General features: G+C 44.1%; 5 protein-coding genes across 13 annotated transcripts; 3 read left to right on the top strand and 2 right to left on the bottom strand.

The window, feature by feature from the left end:
- Positions 1-774: 774 nt before the first annotated feature.
- LOC112894561 (probable protein S-acyltransferase 15) lies at positions 775-3,592 on the top strand. The gene is made up of 7 exons (XM_025962315.1): positions 775-1,137; positions 1,552-1,647; positions 1,737-1,838; positions 1,912-1,980; positions 2,672-2,770; positions 2,859-2,954; positions 3,124-3,592. The coding sequence occupies exons 1-7, from the start codon at positions 856-858 to the stop codon at positions 3,211-3,213; spliced, it is 834 nt and encodes a 277-aa protein (XP_025818100.1). The 5' UTR covers positions 775-855; the 3' UTR covers positions 3,214-3,592.
- Positions 3,593-3,775: 183 nt separating this feature from the next.
- Positions 3,776-6,350, top strand: LOC112878827 (thioredoxin-like 3-2, chloroplastic). Its single transcript, XM_025943057.1, has 5 exons — positions 3,776-4,164; positions 4,976-5,050; positions 5,128-5,194; positions 5,650-5,667; positions 5,749-6,350. Exons 1-5 carry the CDS (start codon positions 3,848-3,850, stop codon positions 5,845-5,847), a joined length of 576 nt encoding a protein of 191 aa, XP_025798842.1. The 5' UTR covers positions 3,776-3,847; the 3' UTR covers positions 5,848-6,350.
- An 863-nt stretch (positions 6,351-7,213) lies between these two features.
- Positions 7,214-13,386, top strand: LOC112878716 (pumilio homolog 1-like). Its single transcript, XM_025942922.1, has 11 exons — positions 7,214-7,521; positions 8,017-8,701; positions 9,115-9,946; positions 10,042-10,600; positions 10,687-10,828; positions 10,942-11,049; positions 11,157-11,369; positions 11,449-11,559; positions 12,090-12,284; positions 12,564-12,738; positions 12,859-13,386. The coding sequence occupies exons 2-11, from the start codon at positions 8,066-8,068 to the stop codon at positions 12,888-12,890; spliced, it is 3,003 nt and encodes a 1,000-aa protein (XP_025798707.1). The 5' UTR covers positions 7,214-7,521; positions 8,017-8,065; the 3' UTR covers positions 12,891-13,386.
- A 253-nt stretch (positions 13,387-13,639) lies between these two features.
- Positions 13,640-18,208, bottom strand: LOC112878717 (P-loop NTPase domain-containing protein LPA1-like). Its single transcript, XM_025942923.1, is given in 9 exon segments — positions 13,640-14,200; positions 14,292-14,402; positions 14,609-15,349; positions 15,476-15,895; positions 16,145-16,226; positions 16,495-16,772; positions 17,689-17,850; positions 17,929-18,018; positions 18,021-18,208. Coding segments are annotated over 9 exon segments (2,181 nt in total). The 5' UTR covers positions 18,048-18,208; the 3' UTR covers positions 13,640-13,930.
- Positions 18,209-21,716: 3,508 nt separating this feature from the next.
- On the bottom strand, positions 21,717-25,609 carry LOC112883142 (OTU domain-containing protein DDB_G0284757-like). 9 transcript variants are annotated; one of them, XM_025948406.1, is made up of 12 exons: positions 25,228-25,609; positions 24,831-24,979; positions 24,608-24,688; positions 24,377-24,510; positions 23,670-23,743; positions 23,427-23,481; positions 23,053-23,127; positions 22,893-22,966; positions 22,744-22,792; positions 22,534-22,618; positions 22,353-22,409; positions 21,717-22,186 (listed from the first exon to the last, which is right to left on the bottom strand). In XM_025948406.1, exons 2-12 carry the CDS (start codon positions 24,937-24,939, stop codon positions 22,119-22,121), a joined length of 861 nt encoding a protein of 286 aa, XP_025804191.1. In that variant the 5' UTR covers positions 24,940-24,979; positions 25,228-25,609; the 3' UTR covers positions 21,717-22,118. The 9 variants fall into 9 exon arrangements, with proteins under 9 accessions (XP_025804191.1, XP_025804182.1, XP_025804175.1 ...); XM_025948397.1 differs by having other exon boundaries at positions 24,807-24,974; positions 25,228-25,608; XM_025948390.1 differs by having other exon boundaries at positions 24,807-24,979; positions 25,228-25,608.
- Between the last annotated feature and the right edge of the window lie 899 nt (positions 25,610-26,508).

Raw genomic sequence — 26,508 nt, forward strand, 5'->3', positions numbered from 1 at the left:
GCTATGATGCCTTGCTACTATTTCTCACCCCGGAGGTCATCCTTTCAAGTGGGGACCAATCATTTTTACTATTATATTTGCGCTATTTTTCAAGTTGAACAGATTGACTTTAAAATATAATGCATTAACTTCAATTATGTATGTAACTACAAATAGGGAGCCTTCTATTTATTTTAATCTTTTATTTTCCTGCTAAGAAGCATTATATGATACTAACCATGATCCAAGTACCAATAAATGGATCTTCGGACATAGAAAAACAGTATAAGTTATTTTTTGTCTAAAATAAATAATGTGTATACTTTATAGTCTAGTCTTAGTTGAATTTATATGTATACTTTGGGCTACGATCCTACACACACCTCAGGTTAAACCGATTCTAGTTCATTTATCATCGCAGCTTAAATCTGGTTGTGCTTGATACATGCTTCATATCTTCACGGGCGCGGCAAAGCGCGCAGGTCATCCTAGTTTCCCTAATCGTAGTACAGCCTATTATAATCAGTGTGCGTGCAATTCATGGGTATTAGCCTACCAACGAAAAAGGCCCATAAGAAACGCCAATATTTAGCCCGCGTATTAGCGCCGAAGGGCACGAGCCCCATTACATTACTACACACTGGAGGCCCAATTTGGAATTCCCAAATGTTTTGGGAGGAGGGCCTGTAGGATCCCCAGCCCATAGAATTGTACGTGCATTAGCCATTACAGCCCAGCTCCTCCAAAATACACCCTACAGCCCAGGTGGCCCAGGGCAACCTCTAACGGAGGCCTCGAGACGAAAGCGAGATCGGGAGGGGGCCCGACAAAGCGAACGGCGAGCCCACCGGCTCCGGCACCGGCACCGGAGGAGAGATGGCGCGGAGGAGGGGTGGCCCCGCGGCGGCGGCTGCGACGGCGGTCGCCTCGCCGGCCGTTGTCGGGACGCTCGCCCTCATGGCGCTCGTGTACTACTCCACGCTGTTCGTCTTCCTGGACCACTGGCTCGGCCTCGGCACGCCGGCCGGCGCCGCCCACGCGGCCGCCGTTTCGCTCGCCGTCGTCGCGTGCTTCTTCGCGTTTGTGTGCGCCGCGGCTGCCGACCCGGGCTCCGTTCCCGCCTCCTTCGCGCCCGACGCCGAAGCCGCGCAGGGACAGGTCGGACAACCGAGATCTCGGGACTCTCTCTCGGCTTTGCTTACGCTCCTTGCTTTCCTTGTCTTGGATTTACTTCTATTTCTTGCCAACCTTGAGGGGCTATCATCACTAGGTTTATTGCTATAAAACTGTGATGAACTGGGGGTTGTTCAATTGGAACACCTGGAAGTGTAAATTGACATAAAATGCACCTTCCGCACGAGTTCAGCTTCAGCTGGAATCCAGGTCTCATTACATCAGCTGCCAATCACAAGCTTGATCGTTTTCAGAGATGAACCAGTCACCATGAGCTAAATGAGATGGATGTGCATGCACCAGATAATCACATGTTTTTCTTGATTCCTTCATGTCACTTTGCTCGATCAGTACTCCTTAGTGCTTTGTTTTGCATGCTGATTATGTATTTGGTAACAGCGGGGGTTGGAATCAAGGTATTGTGATAAATGTTGCATGTTCAAGCCTCCTCGATCCCACCATTGCAGGGTCTGCAAAAGGTGTGTTCTGAAAATGGTAGGTGCGCACCATCTTTGTCAGTACTGATGCGCAGTTCTGCCATACACTGCTGCAACTAAAAGTCCTGGTAATGCTCTTGATGGCAGGATCATCACTGTGTCTGGATCAACAACTGTGTGGGATATGCTAACTACAAAGCCTTCATCATCTGTGTCCTAAATGCAACTATCGGGTCTCTTTATTCATTTGTAAGTGACTATATGCTGGACCAAAGTTGGTGCATCTTCGGCAATTTCACAATTGTGTCAAAATATTTTGCAGGTGATATTTCTGTGTGATCTCTTTCTGAAAGAGCATGAGTTTGATGTTCTTTATGTGAAGATAGTCTATGTAAGTGCCCTGACCTTTATTCTGAACTAGGAGCTCTCACTATGCTATCAGAAACCTCTCGTGCTAAATATTCAATCAATTATATTGGGCTGTCATGCCACTATTCTTCCAATTTGTACCATTATTCACCAATACTGGGTTTGGTTGCTTGGTTGCCAGAAAGATTAGGTTTTGTGCCTATTTTATCTTGTTAAGCTGGCATGCGGCTTTTGTATGCCCACGCTGATATGATTTGTACAATATTTAGATAGTCATTAAATCCTAGTACTTTCGTTTACACAATCAGAGGATCAACTAGGATATAGGGTATAGCATACACCAGTAATGTACTCTTTCACATGTTGATATATTTTGACTTGCTAGGATCTGAGGGAAATGATCACGAACAATTATTAACTAGTATATCGCATGACAAAATTGACCCTTTTCTTGTAAAATTCTTGTGAGCTGTCAGCCGTTTGTCATGATTTCAACTCAACTGAGATCGATATAAGTATTAGCTGCAGAGAAGTCAAAAAATGGATTTGGGTAATTTTTTAAGTTGCATAATAGATGGAAACATTCCAATCTTGCAAAGTAATCTTTTAGGTTGTAGAAGTCATTCTCTATTTAGTTTTGTGTTATGTCTTTACTTCTTTTAACATAAGCACCAGACTATGATCAAATTTAAAATTGAATACTGAAAATGCAGATCTTGGCTGGTGTCCTGTTATTCTTCTTAAGCTTGACAATAGGTTCTCTATTATGCTGGCACATCTATCTCTTGTGTCATAACATGACAACCATAGAGGTAAGCTACTATTTGGAATTCCAAACTTCTCGTCCACTACATAGTTCCATTGCACCATATTTTATTATTTTCGGCTCCTTTGCATCAGTACCGGGAGGCAGTAAGAGCGAAGTGGCTTGCAAAGAAGAGCGGGCAGAAATATCGCCACCGGTTCGATCTTGGCATGAGGAAGAACATTCAAATGGTACTTTCACATCAAAAAAATATGTACCACATCCAAAACCAATCCTTACAAGATCAGGATTTCAGTTTTCGGTGTTCCAAATTTGGTGTTAAAGATCTACATATCAGTTATCCTGTTCTTGTTTAGCACTCCGTTTGACTGAATTGTTGGTTGATTTGATCTGTAACAGATCCTGGGTCCAAACATTCTTTGCTGGCTTTGCCCTACTGCGACGGGGCATTTGAAGGATGGCACCGAGTTCCAAATCACAAACAACTGACGGGATGCACCATCAGCATTGCCAGTCGCCTCGTACTGCCATGTAGATTTACAAGTTAGTTTATTTTGTTACCAAATGGCTCATAGTCCTGTTCCATTGGCTTTGTTGCCAGCCAGGGCATCTGTAGAAATCTTCAGATCTCCCCCAATATTGTAATAGCATGTAAAGTTTCCTCCCCGCCGTCCCATATCCATGTATCTTTGACTGTTTTTTCAATTTTATTGTGTATGTGTAGAGATGTTTTGAGTTTGATGATCAAATGTACTGAAACATTGGATGTGAAGTTACTCTGAACGTGCTACAATTTTCCCCAAATTGTATGGCATATGAACATAGTGTATGAGTAGAGTTGTTTGGGGCTTGAAATACGGTACTGAAACATTGGAGTGATTGGATCATTGGATTGTGAAGTTTTATCTGAATTTTTGTTGCAATTTCCCCCCCCCAATTTTATGGCTTATGATACGTGCAAGTTTCTGTTGTTTCTGGTAGTACTGGCCCCACATGCAGTCACACGAGTCGGCGAAGGAAAGAGAGGAACTGCAGGTTCTTCGTACTCGTACAATAGCACCAGGTCAAAACGAAACGAAAGATAGAACTCCACGTTTCTTGCTCCCACAGTCTGACGCCGGCAATGGCGACCGCCCCAGCCCACGCAGGCGCCGTTGCCGCCGGCGGTGAAGCGGTGATGTCCCACGGTCGAGTTGGGACCCGTCGGATCCCACCTCGTCTTGGCTTCCTCTCCAAACCGTCCTCCCGGTGGGCCGCGATCTCGCTGCCTCCGGGGCCTCGCCACGCGGCTCCGGCGGCAGCCGCGGCCAAGGAGCGGGTCGCGGACGAGGAGGACGAGGGGCCGGCGTGGGTGGAGCTGGATCCCATCGCCAGCGAGCAGCAGCTGGACCGGGCCCTCGCGGAGGCGCAGCAGCTCGACCTCCCCATCGTCCTTCTCTGGTAACCCCACTTTCCTGGATTGGATTGTGTAGGCTGCCGCTGTTATTTTCTCCGATAAAGCGATCGTTTCTGTATGATTGCGGGGTTAGCAGGTCGTGTTTGTCCGATCAGGCGGCCATTGCTGGAGCTCAAATTGAGCATCATGGGTGAACGGTAAAGAGACCTTTTGTCCATTTGTTCGTATGTTCAGTCACTTGGTGGTAGCCGGGGCGTTTATGTATTTGACTTGGTTTGATGTCATTCTGGTTGGACGGATTATTTGCATCGGCATATCGCAGTGATCAATGGCAGTGGCCTTTTCGTGAATCTACCTTTTGTCTTTTCCTTATTTTCAGTTCCATCTACCTGTGTCTATATTGACAGTAAAACTGCTATTTATATCGGATTAGAAACCTAAATGTTGAACCGAACTTTATTTTGTGTCTATTGCGTGCACGTGTTGCAGCCAATGTTATGCTCTCCTGGTTCTGGTGTATGGTTCAGTGATCAACAGGTTGCTTACAGCTTACCTGTATTCTCCTTACCATATGAATAACAGTGCCATTGTTCAATTTCTTTTTTGTCTATTTAACTCATATATGTGATTGCAGGAAAGTACTTCCACTATAGAATTTTATGTAGAAAAATTTTCAACCTATCATTTTCTTCATCTATCTCAACCATAGGTTGTTTATGCAATAAAACCTACATCATATGATAAATATGCTACTAATGTCGAATTTATTTTGAGTAGTGTCTGTAGTTGCGTCTGTTGAAACTTCCCAAAGCATCTGTTGGACCATGCCTGAATTTGTACTTTTGCGATATGTAGGATGGCAAGTTGGTGCAGAAAATGTATATATTTGAAGCCTAAGCTTGAGAAGTTGGCTGCAGAATACCATCCAAGGTTAGAGAGGTTTCTCCCTAGATTGACAATGAACTACGCTGCTGGTGTTTTTGACAATCGATGATCTTAATATGCAGAATCCGGTTCTACTGTGTCGATGTCAATGCAGTTCCACAAAAGCTTGTGAACCGTGCTGGAGTAACAGTAAGTCTACCCTTTCAGTATTGATATATATATATATATATATATATATCTGAAAACATATTTATGTTCAATTATGCTAAGATCAAAGCTTTTTTAATTTTTTTCTTATTTATGAGAAGCTTCTAGAATCCTTTCGCGTGCTTCTTTCCTGTTGTGCTGGAACCTGGCAACCTCTCCTTTATTGGCCCTGGAAACTTTGTTGTCAGTTGCAGAGTTGCCGGCCTTCGTGCAACTTGCATCTATATATTTCCTAGACTTACCCTTTAGCTTTGGTATTAGAGTACAATATCAAATATCCTCCGATGATGCATTTGGCCTCACTATTACCTTGTCTGCAGCAATTACACATATACACAACTGACAAATTAGATCCCTTGTATATCTGTTAAATTAATACACACGCTATTGCCTGCTTTTGTCCAACTTGTGTGATCTGTACCGCGGAGCTCGAGCAGAAGATGCCTTCTATACAGGTACAACCCGGGCTTGTTGCCTTCTTCATGGTTTCCATCTTGCTACTGTCTATCCTGAGGACGATTCTTTGTCCTGTGCAGCTGTGGAGTGACTCCCAGAAACAGGACGAGGTGATCGGCGGACACAAATCATGGCTGGTAATCGACGATGTCCGGAGGATGATCGAGCGGGAGGAATGATCCAGCGTGTCTTTTAGCGCAACAGTTGCGTGTCAATGCGCCTCAACAAAAAAAAAGTGTGCCAAAGAAGATAATCCAGTATTGCCACTTGCTCAAAGTTTGAGCAATATGTCAGTCCTTGTATCGACATATTAGGATCCCACGGTCAGAGGATCCCACGGTCAGAGGCGACACGGAACATGGATTCATCGTGCATAAACACTCAGGGCAGCACTCTCTGGTGTTGGAATCGGAAGAATGATGGAATTCAGCTACCAGGAGTGGCCTGATGTTCCTGTGATGTCCTTGATGTATCCATGTGTGGGTATTAACTGGAACTTGCTGTATCAACAATAATTCAATACGGAAAGACTTATTGCCTATGTACTGACTGCCCTTGATATTAGCCATTGAGTCAAGGACTTCTCGGCAACACATGTTGAAGTGGTGTACTGGTGTGGTTCCAGTGCCTGCTGTCTACTCTAAACTATTCATCAATTGTGACAGACTTGAATACAGATGCAGCACAATGAGTACAATATTTTTTTCAGGCTTTCCCAAAATATGCTAGTCCTGCTCACAAATACTAGTATATAGCTAGTATGCATGTTGGTCTTGCATTATCAGAAGACAAGTTTGATACGAGCTTATTTAATTGGGAAGTGGCAGCAGGTTCCCCTGTTTGCTTGATTACTATTTTTAATACCAGATGAGTGCCCGAGATGAGGATATACCTTCTTCTCAACCACAAACAATGCCCCAGTGCCTTTCTTGCGCCATGTTTTCTTAGCACGATCGCAACCTCGCCACTTTCTTGTGTCTAGCATTAGGTTTTTTTTTTTGCATATTTCTATTAATTAACAACACCAATAGGCAGCCACTTCCTCTCTTCATTGCCAAGCTGCTCCTGGTATGTATGATGGATGATATTATCCTCGTTTGACTTGCCCGTCAGTCGGAGTAGCTTGCGCGCTCTGCCCTGGCCCCACAGCCGCAGAGTGTGGGCCCACTTGTCAGCCACAGACCGAGAGAGGAGATAATCAACCCAACAACTTTCCATCTGCAAACATGGTACGGCACCCTAGAACTATCGTTCTGTGTTCACTCCTGAAAAGCAAGGAACACATGAGCAAGAGGAGATACAATCCTGTTCCTTTATATCAAGAAGAAAGATAAATCTGTTTCAAATCAAACAAAGTGAAAGACAGATACGGCGTGGTTTGTTATGATCTGTACATGGCCTCATCGATTTCAATCTCTCCCTGGATTGGATTGTTTGTTGGTCTTCCCTGCCACGTCATATCTCAACTGATCGGACGGCTGTGGAGGACCCGAGAGGCGGCCTACCGGTCTCCAGGAAGAAAAGGCCAGACGTCGCTTTCTGTTTCCGCCTCCGCTGGCCTCCTTTCCCATTCGTCTCGTCCTGCGCCGCGCCTCTCTCTCTCTCCCCTCTCCCCTCTCCGGCGCAGCAGCCGCCTTCCACAAATTCCCCAATCCCCAAACCCTAAATAAATCCCCTCCCGTCAGGGCAATCGCCGCCCGAAATCCTCGGCTGAATCCAGCAGCCACCGTCTTCTTTCGCGGGGGCCGTTGGATGGGGCGGCGGCCGGCGCTTTCGGTTCCGTAGTGGATTGAAGGCGCTTCCGGGGGTCGACCGCCTGCCTGTTTGATGCTGCTGCCGCGGCCCTTCTAGAGGTGAGATTCTGATCGGGTTCGCGTAGGTTCTCGATCGATTGATTGCCCGGGTGCGACAGTGGGGGATGCTGTGCGATGTTTTATCTTCTTTTTTGGTGTTGTTTGCCTGTCTTAGTTGGGCTAGGGAATGTTTCATTGTTTTCATCCCGCGGATTAGGATATTTTCCCCCTCAAGGTTTCATCGGGGGATTCATCCGGATGTCGTCTGATAGTTAGGTTTTCAGTGACTTCTAGTGTCTGTTTCTTCCTTCTGAGGCAACTTGATGCGCCAGCTTCCTACTTCACTTAAAGGTTTGGTTTTTCTTGATAGAAATAACGGCAAAGACCTACGATTGATGAAGCGATTTCTTTTGTTCTATAATCCACTCTGCTCTTGAAAGATGCATCCAATTGTACTTGCAATTGAATTCTTGAAAAACCTCAGATTACCACCCAACTGTCTGTATACAAGCTTAGGCACAACAGTACTGATCATTGCCTGTTTGCTGGTTTTAGGTTTTCACTGAAGGAAGCAGAAGGAACAACAAAGGCAGGCGCTGCGGCGATGGCTCCGTCTCCAGCGGCAGCAGCTGGCCCCACCTTCGAAGACCTTGAACGTGACTTGCAGGCCGTTCTGATGGACCAGAACCATACATCATCTGCCGACGACCTCAGCATATTCCGCAGTGGCAGCGCTCCCCCCACTGTCGAGGGCTCTCGCACTGCCATTGGTGCGCTCTTCTCTGGTCCACCACTAAATGTCAACAATCTTGGTGGCAGGAGTAGTAGCGGTGCTGGTGTTGACATGCTCACTGAGGAAGAGATACGTTCACACCCAGCATATCTGTCGTACTACTATTCTAATGAGCACCTCAACCCAAGGCTTCCACCACCAATGGTGTCTAAAGAGGACTGGCGTGCGGCACAGCGGTTCCAGGCTGTGTCTGGAGGTGTTGGGGATAGAAGGAGGAGGCCCTCAGAGGTTGGAGGTGGAAACTCGCTGTTCTCGGTGCAGCCAGGGGCATGTGAGGGTGGTGGAGAGAAGGTGCTGCTGAATGATAGAATGGGGAGAGGTGAAAGGAATGGGCTTGCACGGCAGCAGTCATCGGAGTGGCTCGGGAGGGGCACCGATGGGCTCATTGGCTTGTCAGATGTCAATGGCCTTGGGTCTCGGCGCAAGAGCTTTGCTGATGCATTGCAGGTTTGGAAGATATTTCATCATTGGTTTTTGATTTTATTTTGTTGCTGTATGTCTATGTACATCTTCAGTAGAAGCAAACATTCGTAGTGAATGGAATTATAGAACTCAGATTCGGTATAAGCAAACATTTTTTTGGTCTACTGACTACTTAATGCATCTCTTTTGATCTATTGGTGGAATGCTAGATGAAATTAGCAGATTATTTTTGTTGCCTTCAAATCACACCTCTAGTAACGTTAAAATCAACCAGAGTTACATTTACTGGTGAACTTGGTGGATGCCATATGAAACTTCTTGCACGGATACTGATAGGCTGCTACTACAATGCATCACCACTATATTTATTAGTGTGTATGGCATTATGTTTCTCTTTTTTGTTTTCCAATTCTCATCTGCAATTGTTTCAATGACAGGAAAATATTAGCCGTCCTGCTGCTACGGCTGGTCATCTTTCACGGTCCAATAGCCGCAATGCTCTTGAGAGCCCAAATCCAATCAGGTCATCTGATTCACCTAAACCACAACTGCAGAACAGATCAGAATCCATGAATGGCCTGCGATCTGGATCCACTTCACCCAGTCTGGTCAGGGTCCAAAGTCTTGGTTCGTCAATGTCTCATACCTTTGCTTCTGCAGTAGGCTCTGTCTCAAGAAGCACCACCCCGGACCCCCAGCTGATCCGGAGAACTCCTAGCCCTTGCCTTCCTCCAGTTGGAGTTCGGATGGGGAGTTCTGATAAAAAGGTTGAAGCTATAGCAGCTGCTTCACTTAATCATGATGGTGCTGACATTGCGGCAACTCTGTCTAGCTTAAGCCTATCTGGAAATAAGATGTCAAATGTGGAAACTGAAGCTCAGAATCATGTTTACCAGAACTTTGGTGATCAGACAGATGTACTGTTCAATGTACCAAAGGAACATAGGCAATTTTCACAGCAAAGTTTGGCTCAAAATACTGATGAAGACTCGCTTAATGCCCCTGAATATTCAGTTTTTCCAAATGGGGGGAGTAACTTCAGTAATTTGCATGTTAGTAAGCTGGCGTCTCATAGCAATAGCAAGTTCTCTATGCAATCACCACACAGTAATGCCAACAAGAAAGGATCTTTGATGAGCTCAGCTGGATCAATTTCTCACTACCAGAACCTGAATTGTGATAGCCCTGGCATTGATATATCTGGACGGCATATGAAGACTCATGCAGGCGGTTTTACTTCATCCATGCTCAGCAATCAACTGACTCCTGGTACACTTAATCCCTTTCCGCATCTCTTCCTCTATGCATGTCTGTCTGTCATGTCTTTCATTCACTCACCTTTTGGACTGTTTTTTCATGTCCAGATGCGGACTATGGCAACGTTCTTTCGAACCATGGGGGATCCAGTTTTCAGGGCCAACCGACGGAGACAATGTATGCGCAATATTTGCAGGCAAACCCTGATTCCCCCCTTGGTGCAACTGCAAGCATGAGTCCTTTCCAAGGGAGGGGTTTTACTAGTACAGGTCACCTGGATAGTCCTGGATACCAAAAAGCATACCTTGGGTCATTATTTGCCCAGCAAAAGCTTCAGTATGGAATGCCATACCTGACCAAATCTGGTGCTCTTAATCCAAATATTTATGGCAATGATCCTGCATTTGGCATGGGAATGACTTATCTAACAAGTCCTCCATCTAGTCCGTATATCTCATCTCATCAAGGTCATGCCAGGCAAGGAGAGCGACTAACCCGAATTCCATCTGTGGTGAGGAACACTGCTGGAGGATCCATGGGATCATGGAATTCGGAAAATGGTCTGATGGATAATGGTTATGGGTCCTCCCTGCTGGAGGAATTCAAAACCAACAAAACCAGATCTTTTGAGCTGTTAGATATTGTAGGCCATGTGGTTGAATTCAGGTAATATTCCTTGGAATTCCAACAGATTTCAAGTTGCTTTGTTTTTCATGAAGCTTATATGGTTCTGTCTCTCTCTCACCCTTCAGTTCGGATCAGTATGGGAGTCGCTTTATACAGCAGAAACTGGAAACTGCTTCTATTGAAGAGAAGAACCTGATTTTCCCTGAGATCCTTCCCCAGGCACGTACTTTGATGACTGATGTTTTTGGAAATTATGTCATACAGAAGGTAAGCAAACCTTATTTGCAACAGAACAAGTTTGATTTGATTTTTTTTAATTTGCAAATTTGAGGTAAAATTGAGATCTTAGTTTTGAATTGGTAACTGCTTGAGCTTGGCAGTTCTTTGAATACGGAACTGAAACACAAACGAAGCAACTGGCAAGCCTACTCAAGGGTTATGTGTTACAGCTGAGTCTTCAAATGTATGGCTGCCGAGTGATTCAGAAGGTATGTATATTTCTACAAGCACATTGTTTTCTCCGTATTAGTTTAAATCACACTCATGTAGTGATCCAGAATTTCTATGGATGCTTAGTAGTGTACTATTTTTGTAGGCTTTGGAAGTTGTTGAAGTGGAACAACAAACACAAATGGCTTTGGAGCTTGATGGATCTATCATGAGATGTGTTCGTGATCAGAATGGCAACCATGTTATCCAAAAATGTATAGAATGCATCCCTCAGGAGAGGATACGCTTTATTATTTCAGCCTTCTATGGACATGTGGTGGAGCTTTCCATGCATCCCTATGGTTGCCGTGTTATTCAGGTTACATCGACCTTCCTCTGGTTTTACCATCTTTTTTTTAAAAAAAGATTTTCCTAAATGTATTCTTGGATATCACCAGAGAGTCTTGGAGCACTGTGATGATGAAAACACACAAAATGCCATGATGGAAGAGATTATGCAGTCTGTGGTTACTTTAACAGAGGACCAGTATGGCAATTATGTAATCCAGGTAACTTTCTAATTCTTTTTCTGATGTACTGAGTTATGACTTCAATATCACCTTTACAAAAAGTGATGCACACTATTACCGAATCATTCTTCTGTCAATCAATCACCCATTGTAGCTATATCTCTTGTGCATGTAAGATTTACTACCCACAGCAAGTGGTTTTTAGGACTTGTCTATTGTGACCAACAGACCTACTGCTCTGTCTCTACTTTTGCTTCATTACCATGAGCCAATTTTTCTGACATGGGGTTGAGGTGATATTCAGCTTTATCATCCCAAAATATGATATTTTGAAAAGGCTTTGTTGTTGTTTAATGTATGATGTTTGACTTTCAATATATTTCCTTTTTATTTAAAATGTTGTATTATGTTGTGGTTTCTGTATTGACCTGCCATTGCTTTCGGGTTATGTTTATTCATCCCATTTTCAGAAATAGCTTTCTTTTTTTTTCTCGAACGGCGCAGGAGAACTGCGCGTTATTTCATTTAAGAAGAAATAGCTTTCTATAATCCTGTTCCTGGTTTCGCAGCATGTTCTGCAGCATGGGAAACCAGAAGAGCGATCTACTATAATTACACAACTTGCTGGGCAGATAGTGAAGATGAGCCAGCAGAAGTTTGCTTCCAATGTTGTTGAGAAATGTCTTACTTTTGGTACTCCCGAGCAACGCCAGATTCTGATCAATGAGATGCTTGGCACAACTGATGAAAATGTGCCATTACAGGTTTGTTTTCAACAATCTGTTTGAGCTTGTTAGTTCTTTAGTGCAAAGCACTTTTGGTATGACAAAGGTAGAAGAACGATAGCAAAATGTTTGGTAATAATTTTGAACTCCTGATGCGGTTTAGATGCTGAATTGTGATAGCATATAAGTAGCGGAAGGTAATTCTTATTTTCTTTTTGCTGAGCAACTTAATTTCTGCGGCAGTACCATGGTCTGCTGTTGCAGGGTTGAATTTCTTGCATTCTCACAACACTTGTCATGTGAACTTATGCTTCCCAGGCAATGATGAAAGATCAGTTTGGAAACTATGTGGTGCAGAAGGTTCTAGAGATCTGTGATGACCAGAACCGTGAATTAATTCTTTCCCGTATCAAGGTACACTTGAATGCACTGAAAAGGTATACCTATGGAAAGCATATTGTTGCGCGTGTTGAGAAGCTCATTGCTGCAGGAGGTAAATAGATCCCGAGACCAAAAGCTATATTATACTGATGAAATTATCATCCTTTTTTTTATCTTTCCTGGTCAGTTACTAAAGCATTTGCATATTGGTTGTGTTTTTATCATCGTTTAGAACGGCGTGTTGGTGCTACATCATCTTGCTGAGATGGCAATGGTTAGTTGACAGAATAACACCTGTACAGACAGACAGACAGACAGATAGCGAGGCCTAGCTTTTTACCATTACCCCAGTAGTCAGTCATGTTGAGCGAGTACAACCGGAGAAGTTAAAAAGGCTCCCAAAGCCTTTGCTGTAAATAAAGGAGAGCCTCTGGAAATAAATAAGAAATCAGAAGAAGAGATTTTGCTTGTTCTTGAGAAATCAAGCTGTATATTTGTATGGTTTATTTTCCCCTCTGGAAGCAGCAGGATAAAGAAGTGCAAATACTGTGGAAGAAGCAAAGCAATTAGCAGAAAGTAAAAGGTTTAGGATGATAGATGATGGGAATCAAGGACAGCTGTAGAATATCCTTTTTTTTCCTTGGGTTTCACCAGTCAGTGTATAAGTAAGGTTCATGGTGATGTTTAAATCTCTGTAAAGCCTGCCTTTAATTTACTGACATTTTGCTGAAATCAAATGCATATGTTTCTCTCTGCCAAATGCCAGCACCTGAGCAACTCTTGAAAGATCGGCTTTTTTCTTCTTCTTTTTCTTTTTTTTCTTCTTCTTTTTCTTTTTTTTCTTTTTCTCAACGTTTGCATAATACTTATCAAATGTTGTAGTTAACTTTTGTAGACGATGCATATAATGGCGTAATCTTCTTGCTAAAAATTCTAAGCTCAGTCCAGTCCATCTTGTAATTTAGAGGCTAATTAGGGCTAATATTGGTCACGCTCAAAACTCAAGACAGCGATTCTAGGCCAAGGGGTGAACTTTATTAACAGCCGGGACGTTATTTTCTTCCAGGGATACATGCCTGCTGCCCGGAATATTATTCCCAAAGATACATATATGAACATGGCTGCCTGGACAAAGCATCAGGTCCTATCTCTTTACAGCCAGGTGAGAGCACTTTGGACAGGTCCAAGCTACAGGCCACTAGTCTACACTCTACAGCACACCGCTCGAAGGTCACCCGCCTGTGATCCGTGCGCCGGTGAACGGTGTATTTGGCTTTCCCCTCAACCCAGCTGGGCCAGTGGCGCTATGACGCGCACGGCATTCTGGTGCCGGCTACCTCCTTGGACATTTTTAGGAACAGGTCCAGGTTGTGGTGGTATAGGCCTTCCATGCCGTCATCTTCGTCTGTTCCTCTTCCATGGATGATGCCCTCCGGGGCTAGTGAGTTCTTGGTGCTGCTCACCGCTTGCTCGTCATCGGACCAGTCACCATTCTCCATCACATCCCGCATGGCTAGATCCTCATATTCCTCATCTGATTTGGTAGAGTGCTCGTCCACAGAGCCTGCGTCTATCTGCAAGGATTCAGTGTTTGGTGGGTGAAACAACTAGAAGCAAAACACCAATCAAAATTGTTGACATTGAAAGAGGGGTAGGTATCACTACCTCGTGGTTGTCTCTTTCTTCATCGGTTAGATCTTCGTCAGTTTCACCATCGCGAGGGTCATCAGCTTCTTCTTCTTCTTCGCTGCCATAGACCGAGTACTCCTCCATAAGCTGATAAAGTTAAAGTACTGTTAGATTGCGAATACTGCATATGGCATACAAATTTCGGATGCGAACAATCTGAAGTTTTCTCTGAACATATGGCCATATCAAGAGCCCTCCAGGATTTGCACTGGATGCTATAACATTTCAAACATAAAAAAGTCTCAAGGTTTGAAATGTTACTCAAATCACAATCCTGGTAGATCAAAACATACCTCCTTAGAAGTGGAATCTGACATCTTCGGCGAACTGCAGCATGATGAAAAATTTCTACCACCATTCTCCATGCAATCAACCCTAAGGTCTTCTACACTTCCAGTATGGCTGGTTCCACCTGTGTCACTCATCCAGGCACTGATCCCAAAAGGACCAAAGTGGAGATTGACTGCCTCCGCCTTCCCAATTTGTGAGGGATCCAATATAGTGTTTTCAGCAGACTTCTTGTTGTTTGTAATATTATTGAGATTCCCATTGCCATCACTTGTACCTACATGCCAAGCTTTGGTGACTGAACCGTCAGTGTTCAGGAGAGCCATCAAATTCCTTGAGGACCCCTTCCTTTGGATCAACTGGAACATGCCCTTAGAACCCAAGGTGTTCGCTGCACGCTGATTCCTGTATTCTTCATCCACCATGGCAACAGTGTTTGTGTTGAGGTCATAGAGTTGCTCCCCAGCTTCTCGACGGCGAAGACAGCTGAAAACTGTGGCATGTATAGCTGCCACACTCTGGTCGACATTGGTGTTGTTAATCTTTGGCACAAGATGCTTGTCAGCTCGGTTGCATAGGTATTCCTGGATAGCTCTGATATTTCGGATGTATTTGATATATCTGTTCTTTGCTGGGTCTAGAGTCATGTACTTTGCACGTACAGCAAATCGTTCCATGTGTTTCTCCTCATTTGTAATATATATCATAAATGGTATTATGGAAGGATGTTTCTTCATTAGCCCCATCTGTTGGATAAAATAAGTAGAACAGCTTAATCAGGGAACATGAAATATAACTAAGTAAGGCGAAGTAGCATAAATGAAAACAGTGTTATGAAATATCCCTTTCATTGTTTCTTGACTAATACGTACCACAAAATTAAGGCTTAGATGGACTCCTTCAACAATCACAGATTCTTTTTGCTCTTCCCAGGATGTAATTAATCTGTCCAGGCTGTCGATCACCATCTCGCTTTGCGCCTTGTAGCCTTCTACTGCCATTTTCTTGTTGCCAATCAATTCAGTTCTAGGTGGTAACTCTGAGTTTGCATGATGAGATTTGCCATCTGAAGTGACATCTTTGCCTCCACTGATACTAGGATGAGAAACAATTGTTGGTTTATTTGCCTTACGCTTTGCCTTCGCCTGAGCAACCGCAATAGGATCTAAATAGTCGCCTGCATGGTAGGTTGAGGCATAGAGAAGAGGGTTTTGTTTTTCATCTGCAAAGCCTCTCATCATATGTCGTATGGAATCAGTAGAAATTACTGTCGTGATACCCAATCTACTACCCTGGGAAACAAAAACAGCTCATATTAGGCATTCAACAATTATCATTGCTCATTTCTTTGAGTTTGATAAAATTTTCTTAAAGCAATTAAACAGTAAGTCAAACTAGAAAGGATTAGATACATCTAAGTTGGTTGTATTATGGGCACTTGATACTAAAATGAACAGACTTGTAGCAAATTGCTGGATTGCTGATATGGTTCAATGATTGCTAATCCAGAAATGGACAACTGCTCTAGACGATAAACATACCAGCAAAGATGATAGAGTGGACTTGCCACATCCGCTTGTTCCACACAAGAGTATTGTCACTGATTCCTTTCTCTCTTTAATTCTGATTTGAACAGTGGGAGAAAGGAAAAGAAAGAAATATTATCAATTACTTTCAGGTTGCTTGAGTGGCTGTGCTGTGATGAAACGTTGATGGGTAAAATACATCCATCATGTTACGACAAATAATTTTCACTTAAAAGAAAGCATGTCAAACATGCATGGAACTAGATATGACGGACATGTGCATTAAATGGGCAGATAAATATATATAAGTTTATAACTTAAATTCATGTGAACTTAGAAATACAGCTACAATGAAGTTACTTTACCTGCAAGCGAGAAGGAAGTCAGCTTTCTGGTTGGGTCCTACATACTTGTACAAAGAGAGGGCATCGCATACAACACTTACGAACTGCTCCCTTGAAATAACAACGGTTGTCTGGTTCTTGTATAATTCAAATGGTATGCTGCTGCTACTTCTCTCCAGAGTTTTTTGAGTATCTGTACCATCTCCAAGAGCAGGATAATTTTCTTGTTTGGTTACCCCATCTAACTTTGATGCAGCCAAGAATTCACTCTTCATCACGTTGAATACTCTCTTGCTAATCTGATGGTGCCAACAAGAATGGAAAAAGTTTCTTATCAATGCAGGTCTAGTCAATGCTTCACACAATCTGCAGAGCAGTAGGTATCAACAAGTAATTGCTTTTACACATAACCCAATTGGACCGTCAGCGGAACAAAAGGTGTCAACCAGCCACGACGACCAAATCAGAGTAAAAATAAGGCCCGTCAAGTGGGAACCTGATACCCGTTCAAGTCAATTGCCAGATACTGTCTAGAATCGTGTACCCATCAAACAAGCTAGGGTCCGAAAGCAAAAAGATCATCCATCATGCAAAGGCCAAACAAAACGCGTCTACATCACACAACATGGTGTTGTCTTTATCGATCAAACATAATAATTCCGAGAAAGCAATAGTAATCCACACCAGCTGAACTAAGAGGCAACAGTTGCATGACAGTATATCAGCGACAGCGACCCCAGAAGCAAAGTAGTATCACTTAAGGACAAATTCTGTTTGCAGCAAGAACAAGAACTTGGAAGGAAAGTTGGATTTTTCAGATTCCAAAAATGCAAAATTGGAGCCACTTGAAGCGTTGGGGAGCTCAAGCCTGACAAGGATAGGGCATGAGGGGATGGGGATTTTGGATTGAGCCGAGAACAAATCTGCGCATCAGCAGGAGACTTAAAGATGTCACCTTTCATGTCAAAATCGCCGGTCATAAACCACAGATACCAGCGCAATAATAGACATGCAACAAGAAGAGGTGACTGACGCCCAAACCCCACAGAAAGTAGCAAGCTTTCGATGCAGGGATCTACCGCAGAAGAGGGTCAAGGCGATTAGCACGCCAAACAAAGTAAACATAGGAACAAGCAAGCAAGCACCGCAGAGGTTGGGACGAAGATCACACGCAAGAGCAGGGAGGCGTGAATAGAGGGGGAGAGGGAGAGGCACCTTGAAGGCATGGCGAGGCTTGCATCCCATGAGATGCAGCGTGCTCTGCAGCACGGGGCGCGTGTACCGGAACGCCCGCCGGCCCCCGCCGTCGGCGACGGCAATGTAGAGCAGCTTCGGCGCCGGCGCCGGCGGTGGCGCCTCCTCCGCCATGCCCCCTACCTGCAACGGAGGGACCGGAAAGCCGGATCAAGAAACGGTGACCGGATCAGGGGAGCGGCACTGGGGAGAGGGCGATACCTGGAGGTGGGGAGGCGCGGAGGTGGGTTTTGAGGCGCATTTCGGCGGCGGGGTCATGGCGGTGCGGTTGGGGGGCGGCGGGCGGCAGGTGTCACGACGTCCACGCCGCGTCCGCGCATGGCGTCCACATGGCCGCCCGCGCGGCGCGCGGTCTTGTTCGCTTCTCCCCCCTGGCTTCCTCCCGCTGGCCTTGGCCGCCCGCCTCGGTGTCCCTATCTCGGAGCCTCGGCCGGCCGGCCTGCCTGCCTGGTTGCCTTGCCTGCCCCTCCCCCCCTCTCTCTGCCTCCTTGCCTTCTTGGGATGCGAATTCCCCCCCCCCCCGGTTTTCTCCTTGTTTCGAGGGTTCTTCGAATTTCTTCCCGCTTCTATGGTGGCTTTGTCACGCCAAATGCTTCGCTCCTCTTGACCCTTATATATACTCCATCGAGTTAGGCAGAACAAGGCATGTGATTGATTAGTTGTTGTGGTTGCTAAACGCAACTGGGATGAGATGAGATCCGGTCATACAAAATCCATTTACACTATATTTTAATTAATTTTTAACAATGTTGGACGCGGCGTGCACTAGAATATTTAGATTAGGATGCCTTCGCTATTAGCGACTAAATTACATTACTCGGGAAAGTAGATGTTGTTTAACTTCATGCATACAAAAAAGCATCAAGCAAAAGTTAGCTACCAGTTTCTTAGATCTTTCATCTATCTCTGCTCTACTCTATTGATCGAAAAAACTTGTTGGCTCTGGCTAAATTCCCAAGACGCTGCATAGAATTGTTCTCCGAAGTCAACGATCAAGAGCTAGCTTAGTGGTACAGATGGAGCATAGGCTTAGGATGAGGCGACCGCAGCTGCACGTCGTGACGACCACCCTCTTGTAGTCTTGTTTAATGTAAAACGATAGGGACAAGACAAGGTCCCTTTTGCTATTGCCAACACGGTTAAGCTAAAAAAAACTATATGAACACGGTTTTATGTAGTTTATTTAATACTTAGCTGCTAAGCATGCACAAACTAGTACGTTATTAAGTAGCATTTTAGGGTATTTCCTGCTTTAAAGGAATACCATCTTAGCAAAATTATTAAAGTTTCAATTTTACCTGCTCATACCAGGTACTCCCTCCGTTCCAAATTGTATGTCATTTTGGTAAATCTTGATACACAGATTTTGCTATGCATCTAGATATACACTTGTATCTAGATATATAGCAAAATTTATGTATCTATATTTGTCAAAACGACTTACAATTTGGAATGGAGGAGGGAGTACTAAATATTAGACCCCGTGGATTGAATTTATCCTTATAAATATAGTAGTGTGAATAGTAACCATTTACACATCATGTATTCCTCGACATTTCTATATGCCACCGGCCGATCAACCGTCCTTCCCTTGGCTTACTCTTTTCGCACCTTGTTATATTATACTCTTTTTCACACCTTGTTATATTGCAACTAAATCATGAGAGTTTTGTTGATGACTTATAAGTAGTAATACATACATAATTAAGTTGATCCACCACCGTCGTCGTCATCATCATCAATATATATAGCCTAGGTTTGCATCGACGGTCCTTGTTTTTTCTTATCCGCTACTCCTTTTTTTGGGTGCACACAAGACAAATGTCGCCTAGGTTTGCATCGAGTAGCGAAACAAGTTAAATAAATGTTCGTCGTAAATAAATAATAATAAAGGAGGAAATTAAAGAAGGAAAGGGGAGCATGGGGAATATGGGGATGATGGGTGGGACAAGCAACCGACGGCGCGCCAAAAACAACGGTCGCCAGGCGGACCCAGCCGGTTCATCTGGTGCTTTGCTCACCTCCGACTCCGATCCTCCACCTCCCTTCTCATCTCTCTCCCCATGCCAGTTCACACCATTGCTTGCTCCTATTAATCAGAATCTGGCCTTTGAATTTTGCACGCTTGCTGCATCTAGCTCTGCGAGAAAAATTAAGATTATTGTTAAATGAGAGGAATTTGTTTTCACTTTCTTTAAAAAAAGAAAAGAAAAGCACTACCGCATAGGAATCACTCTGGCCTTTGAATTTTGGCAATGGAAGGAATAACACTAGCTAGCAGTATCCCTAAAATAAAGTCAATTGATTGATGCTAGCTAGTGCTAAGCCGAAACGCAGCGATCGAGAGCCCTCCATCGTCCAACATTGTGGAAATAAAACCAGAGGAAAGAAAAAGCAAATCAAAAAGAAAAAGAAAAAGAAAGCCAGCAGCAAGCCAATAGCAAAGCATCGATGCGCTTGCAGAGTTGCCGTTGCAGTCACTACTGGCCGGCTTTCCTTGAGAATTTCGTTCGTTTCATACAGCGTGCGGGCGGTATCATCTCTCGTCGGCCTATGCATGGTTAATTATTCAAATTTAAAGCAAGCTTATTATTCCCATGGCCATTCATCCTATCAAAGGGAGGAGCGGCGGACGCCCAGGCGGCCATTGGCCATCCTACTCCCAAATTTCAATTTATTTTGACTTTTACGTACATAGTTTTTTCATGCATAGGACAGATGCATAGCAAAACATATGTACGTAGAAAAGTCAAAATAAATTGTAATTTTTGTAATTTAGGATGTAGGTAGTATTAGATTAGCACCGGATAGGAGAGGAGAGGAGCTAGCTTTATCTTTCTATCTTTCTTCTGCATTGATTCTTTCTTGCCAGCAGCGATTCTTCTCCTTTCTTGCACTACTAGCACTTGTCGGAATCTGTCCTCCTTTGTTTAATTTTCTTCCTACCAAACCAAACATACGCCTCATCCGTTCCTCCCTTCATCCTTCTCCCTAGCTAGTATTACGAATACTCATGCATTCAACAAGGAGTGTTGTTTGAAATTGTCTTAAGCCATATCAATTTTGCTTACGAGATTAGTACATCTTAGGTCTTGAGTCTAGACATTATTCAAAAAAGTTATTGGTAGACTTATCACGAAATATACTTCATAAATAAAATATATTTTTCCTATTTTTCTATAAAGTATCTGTAAGAAAAGATACCAATTAAAGTGTATTTTAATGATCGCGCCCAAGGAAACAGAGAGGATTGACCATATTCATACGAAAATGACAAATTTGGGTGTGAGCATGTATGTGAGAACAATGGATTCTAAAGAACAATTTTTATGGCGAAGTATACCGTAATGAACTACGGATGCGCAAAGCTTCAAAATTCTCAAGTGTTCTTTTAAATATTTTTTCACCGTTTCAAATAGGTCAGTGCATTTCGACAGGAGACGCATCATTCATTATCGTATCAATACGGCGACGGACGACGTGTAGTACGACGATAGGATTGATGATAGGATAGTCCGTCTAGAAGGAAGGGAAGGAGCAAGGAAGGTCGGTACACAGCACACGTGCGTACGTGTGGTCGGTGCAGGCTGCTGCTGACCCTGACCGATTCCAAGCTCTATTAACCAAGTCATCCGCCAATTAACCTGCTGCGTGTACGCATAGGCACGTTTTCTTTGGAGAGAGAGAGAGAGAGAGAGAGAGAGAGAGAGAGAGAGAGAGAGAGGGGTAGGTCGCGGTGGACGAACGAAAAGAAAAAGGGGAAATGGTGAGTGGGCCTTTCAGTTTTGCTAAGTGGGAGCCCATTTCTGAAATGACTCCTCATGGGCCAGCCAGTAGCATTCTGGGCCTATTCTAAGACGTTAGACATATTAGGCCTTCAAGAGAATCCTACTTCATTCAGGGTCCATCAGTCCTTCCTTCCTCCAATCTCTCTGTGCTTTTCTACTCCAGTCCACACTAGGACATGATCAGAGAGCTCAGCCTGCAACTGGGTCATCTCAATTCTTGCCCATTTTATTATCACCATAATTATTATCATAATCGTTTCCCAGTAATTCTAGCCTCATTCCGGCAAAATTTGTAGATACAAACAATAATACAAGAGTTTAGTTGGCATTCACTGGCCTCCACTCCAACTATGTACCAGAGGACAGTCCTCATCTCATGCTTATTTCATCCCATCCCATGTATCTATATCGGGTCTGGTCTGCTCTGCTCTGGATATGATATTAATCATAATGCCGCTCTTTGTATCATTTGGACGACGGCCCCTCCATAGCTCCCAGGACCACCACCTGATCCTCAATGATGACGAGCTCCACCGTGCCGGCATCCATCCCAGTCCCGGAGAGATGAAGATGATGGGGATGAGAGCCCTCTGCCATCCGCCATCAATGGTGGTGGTGCTGCGAGAACGGCCACCATCTCCTCCTCTTTGTTGTCTGCGACCTCGGTGCATCTGTAGCGTTTACAGACCACAAAGCCCATCTTTAGCAACATACAACAGAGCTCGTTTGGGGTTGTGGATGATTATATTATTGTGTTGAGGCAAAAAGACTAGCGCCGACATATGGTTGCATACGTTGGCGACGATGACCTGGCATGCAAATAGCAAGGCTACTCACCATTCTGGGGGTATATGGAGTTGTAGTGCACCTCCGCCCAGAAGCTCAACAGTACCACTGCAACCACAGCCAGGGGGTAAATTCAGATGTCTGATATCACAACCAGCCAAACACTGGAAAACGAATCAGTCTTGGTCTGTTGGCCTTTGAGCACTGCAGGGATCAACTGCATACAGCATACCTTTGTTGGATTTCTGAACCTTAGGCTGGATCTCGATGTAGCAGGTATCCTTGAACGACGTCATCACAAAAATTTTTACTCCATACTGCACCCAGATTGTTGTCTTATATTACATTAGGATGACTAAAAGAATAACATTCTTGTCAGATCCTATACGCAACAAGATATGACAGGAGCGACAACTGGAAGATCGATTGTATAAAGGCTAACCTTGTCAGCAGCAGCCTGTAACGTCACGTGGTCACCCCATTCACCATTTCTGTTATTTTATGCAGTAAAATGGATGTTAGACAAGCATCCACATGCACTTAATCTGTACTCAAATCTAAAAAATGTTCGGCATGGTGTGTGCAACTGACCGTGCAACTTTCTCCAAGTAATCATCATATGCCATGGGAACGTATCCATCATAGGCGTCACGGTTAGTTTTAAGCTGGAAAGGATGGTTTATCAGAGAACAGATGAAAGAATGTGCTTGCTGCTAGGGATTATGAAGAAAAAATTTATACGGTTAAATACCTGGCTAATTATCTGCTCTCTCACAAACTCGTGGTGATCTGGAGTTTGGTAAAGTTGATCTGACAGTGCTCGGAACTGTGGAATTGGGGGTGTGCAATTAGAATCAATTGATTGTGAACATGATGCATGAAGGTTATAATGGGAATCGCCAATAAATATGTACATATTGGTTAGTTCAATATCTTGCTGAGAAATTTCACTACCAGTCTACCAAGTCCACAATATACAGGATCAGTTTGTGAGGGAAAAGAGAGAAAAGGCAGGAAATGGAAAGATGGATAAGAAAAAAGAGCAGAGATCATTTGAGAAAAGAATGGTAAAAGGTGGAGAAGGAAAGAAAAAACAATAATTCAGGTGAGAATGAATGATACTACCTGACAGTTGCCATCTCCTTTCACCTTGTGTTCAACCAGCTCATACAACTTCAACCTAAACTATGACAAATGAAAATTTGAACTCCAGCAGGACACAATTTACATGAAAAAGGAATAGAATAAAAAATATCATTATATGCAAGTAATCTGGTCCTGAAAATGTGAAGATTGAAAAGCATTTCATGACACTAGCAGGCATACATAATAGTACAATTCACTGAGAACTGAAACTAGAGGACAGACCTTTCTGTCAGCCTTTCATGGTCCATAGTGGCTTCATCGACTGATGGAATTTCTCCATTAATTTTAGGGACATGCTGGACAAGGCAGAGACAGATTATTGGACCACAGTTGGAAATGGAGTCCGAGACGCAGAAACTATATGTATAAAAGCAGATGCAGCACAGCCACTCACAGCAGCTTAATTTCCTTCGTAGCAATGAGGATAATGGGAAAGAAAAGGACAGTTTGCTATACTGTTATCAAGATTATTTGGTAGTGAAACTGAGAGTAGCACTATAAATCATACTAAGAAAAGTCAAAACCTATAGCTTTGTTCACAGAATTCCACCAATAAAAATTGGTTAACACAATATCGCATCAGCCTAGGGTAACTTTTCCAAGACACGCATTAAGACCAAAGAACATGCAACGTTAATTGGCCTTTCAGTTATTTAAAGACTTTTAGAGGAATTTTCTGTCACATCATAATTAAAGTCAATTGGCATTTAAGGTTAGTGGTCCAACCGTGAAAGTCATATTCATGTTCTTTTTTGCCCCCAATGAGATTTTAGCAGTAGAACAAACGAATGCAGGCATTTTTGCTGATGGTCTTGGTAAGCTTCCTTAGTAGCAAAACTTTCATTCTTCTGGTAGTTGAGGAGGCAGATCTATATATTATGCAAATGAAACTATTTCTTAACCTGACTTCAAAGGATCAGTAGACTCACGGGGACTGGGACCATGGGGTAAAACCTCTTCCCTACTTCCTCCTCCATCTCAAAATAACCGTCGCTGCCGGGGCCTGGAGAGGAACTAGACGGTTCTATGTATACTGTATCGTGCTCATGATCATCAGCACTACCTGCAACGTACAAAGAACATTAGGGGAAAAAGGGGGCAAATGCAAAAGTGGTACTTTGGAGGAGAAATTAAAGTCAGATTATGGATATTTTCAGCACCGGGAAGGTAGATGCCTACTGATGGGTTGTACAAATCATATGTGAGTTGAGAGGAATGCAACTGAGTCTCATCTGGTTGTGCTGCAGCCAAAAATACACGCATGAAGAATGCTGTCTACTTCTATGGTTTTTTTATATCCACCAAACGAAAATGGAAAAAAAAAAGCTGATGGTATTCCACAATTCTGACTACCCCTACCATAATGGAGGTGACAACAGTTACCATCACAGTAACCGGGAGGAGGTCCATAGTACCCGGCAGGAGGAGCAAAAGGATCGCGAAAAAGGTCGTATCCCCAGGGCAAATTCTGATCTTTCTCACACATGCTCATCCGCTTGAGCTCAAGTTGTCCGTGGGAGCGGAGCGCTTCGCTAGCAAAGAGATTCAGGGGGTTCAGTACCATGGCAACAACACAGACAAATAAAAAGGAAAGAATACCACAGCTAACTTTGTTGGGTTGCATAGTAGCCAGGGGTGGACACAGCTAACTTTTGCACACGAAATCGAAGTTATTAGATAACATATTTTTAACTGGATCAGATCCGAATACAAATAGTTTTGTTAGGGATTGGGTTACTCCGTCTCGTTCAGCAGAAGGAAAGAGAAGGCGCGGGCATACCTGGTGGATGCTCGTCGCCGGCAAAGGGCTGGGCGAAGACGTGACGAATGGCGCCGCCGCTCGCCCAGTCGTCGACGCCAGGGAAGGAAGAACTAGGGCGGAGAGAGTCAGAGAGAAGGGGAAGGGGGGGAAGAAACAGAGATGAGGCTGAGGCCGAGCCTTGGGGGGGGGGGGGGGGGGGGGGCGGCGGCGGTGGGGAGGGAGGGGAGCTGTCAATGAGCCGAGCTCCAGCGAGCCAGCCAACTCAAGCTGGAGTTTGCTAGCATCCCGAGCAGAGGTCGATCTGAGCCGGCGGGCGGCGATACTCCGGCGCCGGAATTGGATGGAATCGCGAAGGAATGGGTGAGGAGGAGCCGGAGGAGAAGAGGAAGAGAGGTATATATGGGTTTGTTTTGATTGCGAGGAGGGGGGAGAGGAAGAATTTATTTATTTTTTGTGCTGGCACGCGGCTTGCGTTAACTGTGGGGGTGGCCTTCTTTGAATAGGGTCCTGCAGTTTTCCGATAATTATGATTATTGTTTGCTGCTTTGAGCATTTCGTGTGGCTTACGTGCACCCTTGGACTTGGAGTGAGCAAGATGATCTTCTCATCTTGTGGCGGCGCGAGGACGCCTCTTCAAATCTTGTTTATTTTATTTTGTGATTTTGTTGACTTTTTATTTGTGTTGGATGAAGAACAGGATCTCCTAGAAACTATGCTAAAGCATGCATGATGAATTGATTTTTAATAAACTAGTGATCATATTGTTGGATGGATTTGGTTACTCAACCAAAACAAAACCAGGCATATTTCCATAGACCTCTTGTACGATTAAGGTCGCATTAAAATGAGGAAAAACGTATTGGATCAGTGGTCCTTTTGGTCAAATATGATGTGTCTTGAGCAGACAAAGAGGACTAAAGAAGGGATGTACATTTCAAGGTTTTACTTGCGTATATTTGACGATACGCCATGAGGTTTTTCCTCAATTCAGTTTTTGTATTCATTTAAACTTGAAAAACTACTAGTACATACGAAAGCTATGTAGGCAGTAGGATGTGGATACCAAATATATGTTGTAATTTGGATGGAAGTACGGGGAGTGGAACGCAAAAGAAAGCGTCGTCGACCAGTGGAATCGCGTCAGCGGCGGCGGGCCCGGTGGTGTCAGTGGGCGTTGACGTCAGCGGCAGCTGCTCCGAGGGAATCCGGGCGCTCTGCTCGGCATCTGACGGCTGTCAGAGGCAGCGGGCCCCGCGGATCGTACCCGCGCCCGGATGCGTCCAACTGGGCCACCTGCCC

Source organism: Panicum hallii, chromosome 1, assembly GCF_002211085.1.
Source record: "Panicum hallii strain FIL2 chromosome 1, PHallii_v3.1, whole genome shotgun sequence".
In the NCBI taxonomy this organism is placed as follows: domain Eukaryota; kingdom Viridiplantae; phylum Streptophyta; class Magnoliopsida; order Poales; family Poaceae; genus Panicum; species Panicum hallii.

Coding starts and splice junctions, on each gene's coding strand:
- LOC112894561 (XM_025962315.1), top strand. CDS start 856: ATGGCGCGGAGGAGGGGTGGCCCCGCGGCGGCGGCTGCGACGGCGGTC. Junction 1,839..1,911: donor TCGGGTCTCTTTATTCATTT/GTAAGTGACTAT, acceptor AATATTTTGCAG/GTGATATTTCTGTGTGATCT. Junction 2,771..2,858: donor ATAACATGACAACCATAGAG/GTAAGCTACTAT, acceptor CCTTTGCATCAG/TACCGGGAGGCAGTAAGAGC.
- LOC112878827 (XM_025943057.1), top strand. CDS start 3,848: ATGGCGACCGCCCCAGCCCACGCAGGCGCCGTTGCCGCCGGCGGTGAA. Junction 4,165..4,975: donor CTCCCCATCGTCCTTCTCTG/GTAACCCCACTT, acceptor TGCGATATGTAG/GATGGCAAGTTGGTGCAGAA. Junction 5,051..5,127: donor GCTGCAGAATACCATCCAAG/GTTAGAGAGGTT, acceptor CTTAATATGCAG/AATCCGGTTCTACTGTGTCG.
- LOC112878716 (XM_025942922.1), top strand. CDS start 8,066: ATGGCTCCGTCTCCAGCGGCAGCAGCTGGCCCCACCTTCGAAGACCTT. Junction 11,560..12,089: donor ATGGCAATTATGTAATCCAG/GTAACTTTCTAA, acceptor CTGGTTTCGCAG/CATGTTCTGCAGCATGGGAA. Junction 12,739..12,858: donor GAAGCTCATTGCTGCAGGAG/GTAAATAGATCC, acceptor ATCATCGTTTAG/AACGGCGTGTTGGTGCTACA.
- LOC112883142 (XM_025948397.1), bottom strand. CDS start 24,939: ATGAGCATGTGTGAGAAAGATCAGAATTTGCCCTGGGGATACGACCTT. Junction 23,128..23,426: donor AAGGAGATGGCAACTGTCAG/GTAGTATCATTC, acceptor CCAATTCCACAG/TTCCGAGCACTGTCAGATCA. Junction 22,187..22,352: donor CTCCATATACCCCCAGAATG/GTGAGTAGCCTT, acceptor TAAACGCTACAG/ATGCACCGAGGTCGCAGACA.